The sequence below is a fragment of the Egretta garzetta genome, unplaced genomic scaffold (assembly GCF_000687185.1).
Source record: "Egretta garzetta isolate BGI_Z169 unplaced genomic scaffold, ASM68718v1 scaffold133, whole genome shotgun sequence".
In the NCBI taxonomy this organism is placed as follows: Eukaryota; Metazoa; Chordata; class Aves; order Pelecaniformes; family Ardeidae; genus Egretta; species Egretta garzetta.
The window spans coordinates 258,761-268,563 of record NW_009259111.1 but is presented as its reverse complement, the minus strand read 5'-3'; the positions used below and the strand labels follow the sequence as shown (position 1 = coordinate 268,563).

At 39.2% G+C, this 9,803-nt stretch overlaps 1 protein-coding gene across 1 annotated transcript in view; it reads left to right on the top strand.

Annotated features, from left to right (window-relative positions):
• AMPD3 (adenosine monophosphate deaminase 3) overlaps positions 1-6,857 on the top strand; it is a 30,041-nt gene extending 23,184 nt beyond the window's left edge. Inside the window, exons 12-15 of the mRNA XM_009635400.2 lie at positions 1-84; positions 1,535-1,708; positions 2,826-2,936; positions 3,869-6,857. Coding sequence (XP_009633695.1) covers positions 1-84; positions 1,535-1,708; positions 2,826-2,936; positions 3,869-4,045 — 546 coding nt within the window. The 3' untranslated portion in view covers positions 4,046-6,857. The remainder of the gene's footprint in view (positions 85-1,534; positions 1,709-2,825; positions 2,937-3,868) is intronic.
• Positions 6,858-9,803: the final 2,946 nt, after the last annotated feature.

Below are 9,803 nucleotides of genomic sequence, written 5' to 3'. Positions count from 1 at the left end.
TGTGGAGAAGCCGGGTCTATCACACACCTTGTATCAGCCTTTCTGACAGCAGACAACATTTCTCATGGATTGCTCTTGAAGAAGGTATTGCTTGTTGCTCACCTAAACTAATCGCTGTCTCCTTAGACATCAGTCGCTGGTTGAAACAGCAGTCACCAAATTGACTTCATTTGGGCAGCCCCAAATTAATTTTCTTAGCAAGGCACAAGTAAATCTTCACTTTGTTCAGAAATAAATAAGCTCAGATGAACTTCCTATTTCTTATTTAAGCTACAAAAATACAGCTTTTCCTAAGTGAATATTTTAAAGCTATGGCTTTATAGGGAAGATCAGCTCTTCAGATATGTCAAGGACTTGGTGGCACCTCTTTTTGGTTACTCCAAGCAGAGCTAAAATTACATGGAAAAAACTACTTAAACTTGTTACTACTCCCTGGTTTGGGTCCCAGGAGAATTTAAGGAAAGCTCTGGTTTCTTCTGTGCGGGGACAAAGGTCATTTTCCCTAATTGGCATCCCTGTACTTCAAGGTTCATTCAGAAGTTCATTAAGGTTTTGATTATTTACACGGAGAGTAACTGGGATCACTAGATCAAGAAATTTAACCTAGCTGTATAACACAGCACTATTATATGTACAACTTCATTGTTATGACAGGACAAAGTTATCATTCCTGGCATATCAGTTAATAAAAACCATCACACAACTCAACCCCAGGCCACCGTTTTGTAATTAAAATAATTAGTCAGTGGGTGGCAGACTTGCACTGAGTTTATTGTAATTTTTTTGGAAAGAGTTGGATTTTCTGGTTAACGCTGGAAAATTCTCTCTGTATTTTTCAACATATCAAAGAACAAAGAAGAATTTTGCCTAAAATCATGTCTGATGTTATGCTCAGAATCAGTGATTCCTAAAATTAGACCCTGGCAGAGTAGTACTAAGGCTGTATGTGACCTCTTCACTCTCTCCTGCTTAGCCTGGTGCAATAACCTGGCATAGCAGGTAATAATAATAAAGGCGCTTGTTAGGTTCACAGGCGTGTTAGGCCAAAAACAGTAATAAAGATGAGGTGACCAGAGATTATTTATATTATGTGCAACAGTAACACATGACTTATAATAAATTAAAACTTCTGCTGCTCCTACAATTTACCTATTGGACTGCACTTTTGAAAATAACAAATTGCTTAGCAGTTCTTACACATCTGGTATCTGTGACTTTCAGGTTTTGGGGTTAGTATCAAATGCGGTGCCTTTAATAGTCATATATACTTGCTAATCTACAGTAATATTAGTCGTCATATTTTTAAAAAGAAGATGACATGTATGTTGAAGAACATGAATTATTTTTATAAAGATTAGTAATGTTTAAAATTCAGACTTTTAAATATTTTCTAAAGAAGTCAGAGTTTGATGTCACCCTAAACTTTATCTTAGTCCTCCCTCTGTAATGCTGTTTCCATTTTATCCAAGGGACATCTTTCTTTTTTTCATTATCCCGTAGTACCATTAAATGCCAACTGTGTTTTGTTTTGCAGAGTCCCGTCCTCCAGTATCTTTATTATCTTGCACAAATACCCATTGCTATGTCTCCACTTAGTAACAACAGCCTGTTCCTGGAGTACTCAAAGAATCCACTACGGGAATTTCTACATAAGGGACTTCATGTCTCTCTCTCCACAGATGATCCTATGCAGTTTCACTATACAAAGGTAGGAACTGCAAAAAGCACTTGTCTTTGAATTTGGCAGCAGTACCACATAGGCCCAGAATGACCTGAAAGCTATTTTATATCATTGCTTAGGATATAAAGTTTCATGTCTTTCAGTCACTCCATTCATTTTTCTTCCTCATTCTCAGTCTACTACTCACTGTTAGGTTTCAGAGGGAAATGTCTGATTTCCTAATTATGTTTCTTTTGTACTCTTGCCTCTCCAGTGTTGGCTGTTGAAGTATAGAATGAAGGATGAGGCTGAAGGGAGGTTTGAGCCTTCATAAACAATCCTCTAGAGTGCCAGGGAAGTCCACTTTCCTTACTAATAAATCTGGGGAAGTACATTACAAAAGCACTATGTGGAATCTCTGGAGATGACGTATGAGCTGTTTGCTCAGTGAGCCCTTTGGTGGCTTGGCAGGACAGAAGTGCCTGGTCACTGGTTTGGATGCCCCAATTTTGTGGTTGGCGCTGACTTGAGTCATGCTGTGCCAGCATGTGAGTGGCCTGTACACTGCCCAACTGTCTGTATTGCGAGGACAAGCTGAGCTCTGGTGTGCGTCACCCAGGCTTGCTTCTGGCCCATGACATGGCTCTGCCAGAAAAGAGAGCGAGCTTCTGTGGGGGCTTTCTGCATGGATATAACACAGCACCAGCCGGAGTTACACACAGTGTGGAAGATCCTCAGCTGTGGCAGCCCACTAGAGTCAGACCCAACCTCCTTGGGGTGGAAGGTCAGAAGTGAGAAATTGCCCTGCTCTGTCTATGTCCATATTCATTAAAGATTTACGACTAGATCCTCCAAGGTATTTATATACCTGGGGATCTCATTTGAAATGCCTCATAACTCCCTCTAAGGATCTGGACTGCAGGCTGCAATTTCTTAGACAAAGGTAACTGGAGACCCAGTGCCTGTTAATTATTTAACAGTCGCCCTTGAGAAATTTGAAAGCAATTCTGTTCATTAGTAATTGTGGTGTTAAAAGTCTTAAACATCTAATTTTTCACAGCTATCTAAAGAGCATGAATAAACTCCTTATTTACTAATGAGTACATATCTCCATTGATACCTTATTTACATATAATATAATATTAAACATATTTTGGTGATACAGGAAGCTCTCATGGAAGAATATGCGATTGCAGCCCAGGTGTGGAAACTAAGTACCTGTGACTTGTGTGAAATAGCAAGAAACAGTGTACTACAGAGCGGATTGTCAGATAAGGTAATTGTGGCTAAAAAAATCTCTTTTGTGAATGTCAGGGCAAGTAGGAACTGAGAAGTCAGTAGTCTGAAAATTGAATAGTAGGTGCTTATGTGATGTATTTGTGCACATCCCTGTCCTCTTTTCCAGAAATACTCGCAAACTATCTGCTATGTGGTCTTACATTCAAAAAAGTATTAACGTTACATTTTTCCTTGTTAGCTTTGTTTTGGAATTCCCCAAACATGCAGAGAGACCAGGTGCCTGTTTATACTCAGTTCTGCCTTCTGTCCCAAACCTTTAATTATTTGGGGGATAGCCCTTTGCCAGTAATTTTATAGATCACGTCTTGCATTGAGTAAAAACAAACTGCCTGTCATAAGCAAGACATGTTTTTGCTTAGAAAGCAGTACTACTGAAAATATTCTGGTTTAGATAGGCAGTCAGATTAGATTCAATTCCCTTTTGGCTTTAAAATTCTATACATCCATGGCTTTCTCTAGGACTTATTTTATAGCATCCTCTATTCTTGGTCACTTTCAAACATTCCTGTCAAAGAGCTCGTATGTGAAGGGGCTTTACAAGTATATTCTGTTGTTTCTTCTGATATTCTCTAGAGACAACTACCAATTTTCCTCTTGTGCAACATTTAGCTAACAAAAGAAACCCAAGCCTCTTTTTGACCTCTCCCATGAAAGACGTAGTAGTGAGGAGCGAACGCTAGCATGAAGGGTTTTAGCAAGCCAGGCTGAGTGCATTGCTGCGTAGTTATGTGTATAAGCTTTGGCCTTAAAATCTCCCAAACTGGTTAAGACTGAGGTATAGTTCAGTGGCCAGGTGGTTGAAGCTGCTCTTTTCACTCGCACTGGAGTCATTCAACAAATGCTCAGTTATACAATAAATCAAAGCAGTTGAACTGACTTCTTCCTTTTTATGTTTAATCCCATTCACAGGAAAAACAGAAATTCTTAGGGGTGAATTACTGTAAAGAAGGGCCTGAGGGAAATGACATTCGAAAGACAAATGTTGCACAGATCCGGATGGCCTTCAGGTACGAGACACTCTGCAATGAACTCAGTTTCCTGTCTGATGCTATGAGAACAGAAGAGATTTCTACACTGTCGAAGTAGTTATAGATTCAAAGAAACCAGAACATTTCACCCCTAAGCAGGATGAGATGCTAATTAACACTGAATCATCTGTCTTTGATGCTACCAAGACGTAACTGAACAGTACAGAGAAAAACAAAGCATCTATGGAAGGTAAACAGCGTTTGCTGTTATCTTTTACTGCATTATTCTCATTGCCAAAATTTCAGTTTCTACAAACATCAGGCTTTGTAAGGTTGCTGTAAATATTAAGTGCAAACTCAGAATCATGTAATACTTGTTTCATACCGTCTTAACTGTGCACTATATTGCAGGTTGGAAAACAACAGTGAATATTCATAGTGCATCTGTGATACATGCACCTTAGGATTCTGCAGATGCTGACCGTATATGCACACCTGGCTTTGTCCCGCTAGTCTCAGTAGCAATCATAGCATTTAGCACTGTTTAGCAAAGTGTAACCCTTTATTTTGTATGGAGTGCATCATTTCGAGGCTACCCTTTCATTCTGGAAGGTGTTCTGACAGTTATACTGGAAAACAAGAAAAAACAAAATCCAGTAGTCTTGTTTAATGACTAATTACTTCCTGTTGTCATGTAGGATGTCTGTGAAGAACACCAGATGAATGCTTTTTAATCTAGTAAGTAGAAAACATGGTGTCAAAGTCATCACTATTGTACATTGTAATAATGAGTCTAATTATATCACGAAAACTTTGCCTTGAAAGTTGAGAACACTTTTTTATTGCTTTATAATGGGAATATGTGGATATGCTGGTTCAAATACTTGGAAATTTATGCAGATAATTTTGGTTGCATGTAAAGAGAAATTTTTTACTTGAACAAGGGAAGTGTTCTTATGAATCAGTGGTAGAAACTCCAGACCTGGGTTCTGGTCCTACTTCTGACATCTTTTTACACATTTGTGTTAGTTTGTATTTTAGCCAATTAGATTTGAATGAGAAGTGTAACTGTATTTATACAGAAGCTAGCCCACTTGCAATACATCATTTCAAATCATGTTATGTTAAACTTCTGATTTATGATGGAGTGGCTAGTAGAATACAGCTACTGGGATATTTATCACTTCCAATCTTTTTTTCTATTTGCTCATCTTTCTTAAGACACAGTACTATTAATTCAGAAAGGCTTAAAGGTAATAACATGCTAGCATCTATGTCCTGTAGAAGCTGCACGTAGTTTAACAGCAAAAAAAGACTCAAGGCTAGGGGCAGCAGAGGATGTTGATGCCTGAAAGTCCAACATTACACTACTTAATTTGAAAGCCTGTAGTCCCTATGCTAGGATCTTCAGCCTATGGTTACAGACCTGGGTATCTTAATATAATACATAGGGAGGTTAGGCACCTTCAAACATTAATTCAGAATTAATGCATACAAAGCAAATATTGAATACTAGCCAATCAAGCCTCACTAGATCTAGAACCCTGCATCAGACATCTTGTGCCACTTGTATTTCTTAGGCTGGGCCCTTCTCCTGGGGCTTGGGCACCTTCCTTTCAAGAGCTGATCAAGTCTCACTTTCCCTTGTAAATGCAGCCAGAAGTAGCAGTGGTGACATCACCAGTACCAAACAACTCATTAACAGCATAAAGGTATATATGCATTCAAGACATACGCTCTCTCCTCAGGCTGTGGCAGTTCAAAGCAATACCTACAAGGATACTTTTTCTAATGTCCCTGCTGTCCTGAATAGTGATTGCAGGGAAATGGCACCAAAGGGAAGGAGGAATTCGCTGTTGCCTCCTATAGCTGTGCAGCCCTCTAAGAACCACATAAGAGAGATTAAGGCCCTTAGGAAGCAGCCTGTGGAAGTAAGGGTGGCCAAGGCCCAGGAGCAGAGCTCTGGCCATCCAGTCACCATTACAGTTAGCCAGCGTCATGCACAGGGAGCTTCAGTGATTGCGGATGTTCTTGATCCAAAATATGGTTGCAGACAGGTGGCGAGAGACTTCACTTTAGCTCTTCAGTGACCTAGCCTAATGCCTGCAGTGTTCAACTAGTGCCAGATTTTGTGTTCCTTGTGCAGCTAAAAATTGTGTGAAACCGTGTTATGCTGCTCAACTCTATGATAATAAAATTGTCCAAAGTTCTTAGTCAGCAGTGCCTGTTGGTCTCACTGTTAAAAACTTCAATAGCTCATATAACACATTATCAGGATTGGTGAGTGTCCTTTTCTTAGGATGAAGTCTGAAAACAGCAGTTCAAGCATTTTAGCTGCATCAAATGCAGATATCGTATTTTCATTAGTAAAACTTACTAATAGTATCAACATAGCATTATTTACCTGAGAAAAGCATCTGTGTCCAGGATAAATAAGCAACATGCTTGGTTTGAAGAATTTAAATTGTAAGTATTTTCATCTGATAAACATTGCTTTACTTGGGTTGTTCCACCTGAAGGTTGCTATTAGTGCTGCTTGTGTTGTCACTTAGTTTTCTTAATATGATACCAAATTCATATATGTTTAATACCTTTTCTGCTTTCCTTACCTCAAACACATCAGGTTCTAATGTCTGTAGCTCTTATTAAAGGAAAAAAACAAAACTGGATTTGAATATTCAGTTAATGGACAGTAATTGGGATTTTGACAGTAACAATAACACACAAGTGGCCATGACCACACATTCTGCTTTCTGTGCTTCCTTGTGTGCTGCTTTTAAGAATAAATAGAGCTAATAGTGTCATACTTAGAGAAACAAACCAACATCCTTTCAACCTTCCACTACTACCCCGAGGAGGGCCACAAAAATGATCAAGGGCTGGAACACCTCTCCTACAAGGACAGGCTGAGAGAGTTGGGCTTGTTCAGCCTGGAGAAGAGAAGGCTGCAGGGAGACCTGATTGTGGCCTTTCAGTACTTTACTTAAAGGCGGCCTATAGGAAAGATGGGGACAATCTTTTTCGTAAGTCCTGCCATGACAGGACAAGGAGTAATGGTTTTTAAAGGAGGGGAGATTTAGAGTGGATGTAAGGAAGAAAGTTTCTACAATGAGGATGGTGAGACGCTTGAATGGTTTGCCTGGGGAGATGGTAGAGGCTCCATCCCTAGAAATGTTCAAGGCCAGGTTGGACGGGGCTCTGAGCAACCTGATATGGTTAAAGGTGACCCTGCTCACAGCAGGGGGGGTTTGGACTAGATGACCCCTAAAGGTCCCTTCCAACCCAAAGCATTCTATGAGTCTGTGATTCTTTTTGTTATCTTTTAATTAGGCAAAAGTTACTGATTCTCAAGTTCAGTTCTTCAACTTCAGCTTCTTTTCTTTTTTAAAGTTGCACTTTTGTTCCAATGCATGGCCGTTCAAAATAACCTTGCAGCCCGAGGATACGTATGTACTGAAGGGCAGCTCCAGTGGTGCAGTGTTACTGGCACCTGTATTACTGTTGTACACATTTACTCAAATGCAAGCCAGGGCAGCTGCTGATTCCCCCCGCCACAGCGCTGAGATCAAACCTGGCTACACCATAGCTTATGTATGTTTTAGTCAACCAGAAAGGGACTAGAACATCATCACTGTAGGTGGTGATTGGGGTGGGTGTTGCTTCAGAATGGGAGAACATCGTATTTTCTCATCATTTCATTGGTGATAAGGTTCAAACGTTGTTCAAGACTTCCTTAAATCTGTTAGCTCAGAGCATTGTATGCTTTCACCTAAAAAGGGTTAATTATGGTTATTTGATGTTTACAACACATCTATCTGAAAAATTTCTAGTGATGCTCTTCCATTCTGTTATGTTACTTTAGCAAACTTAAGGCATTTGCTCTGTCACTGGATAATACAATTTTTTAATCTCATCTCACCCCCATGCTACCTTATGTTCTCATATCATTGTTTTTTAGTTGCAGCTAAACCCTTCTGTTCTATTTGCCTAGTTAAAATCTAAGTCTGAAAAAGGCGGGTAGGGGAGGGATGTCTGTAAAGACTGCTTTTTCTTTCTGTGCCTGGGTTAAATGATGTTTCTCTTCTGCCTTTTGTGGAAGCATTAAACATTACGCTAATAAATAAATTATAAAAGAATAAGATTGGGGTTTTGTGTGTCTATACCTCTCAACAGAATTGTAGCTGCTCAAAAGCTCTGTGTTTAAGTAGAACTAAACCCTTATGCAATTAAATTGTTAGCAGTACAGAAGACTAAACCAAAATTAAGGACCACCGCAGCATGAAAACTGAAAAAAACCCCAACTAGTGGAGATAATAAGCAATGTTTAGGAGAAGGGGCTAAAAGCTTAGCCGATATAAAGCAATTCACTGTTGATGAAAACGAACTGTTCCAATTTATGCCAACAGAAGACCTGGCATTAAGTCCTGAAGTGAAATTGTATTGCAGGGCTGCTCCCACTGTCTTGGTGCCCTGCTCATCCAAACCAGGCATCAGGGCAGGGCATGTGGCACCTCTTCCTGACCCCGCAGCCTCATCTTGGTATTAAACTGAGAGTCAACACACCTGAACCTGGGAGCAGGAAAGCAGTTCTGACACTGGCAGTTGAAACTATTTAAGCAGTACACAGAATAACTTTATGTGACAAAAAGAACACAACTAAGAAGCCAACAAGTGGCAAATTGAAACAGTATCAACATAGACATTCTGCTATAGTCAAGATGACTTCTGAGGAAAAAAGTTTAACACAAATTACTTTCCTCATTAGGGAATGCAGTAAAGATTTTTAGATGAAGATTAAAATGTGTGTCTCTTCCTGTACACAAACCCTTTATTTTTGTACACAAGCAGCACTCGTGAAGTGCGAGAGTACAGATCCATCTGTAATTGAAGAATGGGTATTTCTCCCCCCCCCCACCTCTCAAAGCACTAAATATCAATGTTAAGCAGCATAGAGAATAGTATCTATAATAGCGAGACACCAACACCGCTAATTCATTAATCATTAGCTGTGACTAACATGCACACTCATATAAGAAAATACTTTTTGGAAGGTCTGTTAAAGTGAGTTGGAACCACATCAACATGGAAGCATAGACTTTTGTATCAAAACCCTACCTTGTTCCACATACAATCAAATTCCAGAAGGGCAGGTTTCTGACTAATTTAAACTTAATTCATAAAAACACCTTGTATTTTTAAATAGCACTTTGAACCCAAGAAGAGCGCTCATTTCATTACCTGTTGGATAATACTCTTCATTCCACCTGACTCACACTGGGCAAAGTTCCATCCAAGTTCACAAAACTGATAATTATTTTTTTTCTTTTATTTCAAGCCTATAAAACCCATGCCCAGTGTTTAGTATTTTAATCTCAATTAGGTTATGTTAGTGAGGCAAGGAACACATAAGCAATCATCTGCTAATTAACATCCAGACAGCTCCGACACAAAAGCAGAAGGCGTCAGATCCCTCACAGACCTAACATTCATTGGAACATGGGTAGTTCACAGCAAGATGCATTACCTGATGATTGCACACTGTGGTTACTGGAAAAGAACACTGTCCCATTAATTGGGTTAATTTCAGCTACACATAGCAACAGGAAAAGAATGTTCAGTCTTTATGTTGCTGTATGATAAATTCTAGGCCTTACAACCTAATATTGGAAGAAATTACAATTAAAAAAAATCAGTTTTCAAATTACTAATTTTTAAGAAACATTTATAAGGAAGCAGAATTCCATTCACCCCCTTAACACATGTGAGGAAAAAACTTGATGGTAAGTTATCTTCAAGAGTGGTTTAACAACAGAAAAACAAAGAAAATAATTCATTACTGTAATATTAGTCACAATATAATTACTTCCATTACAGAG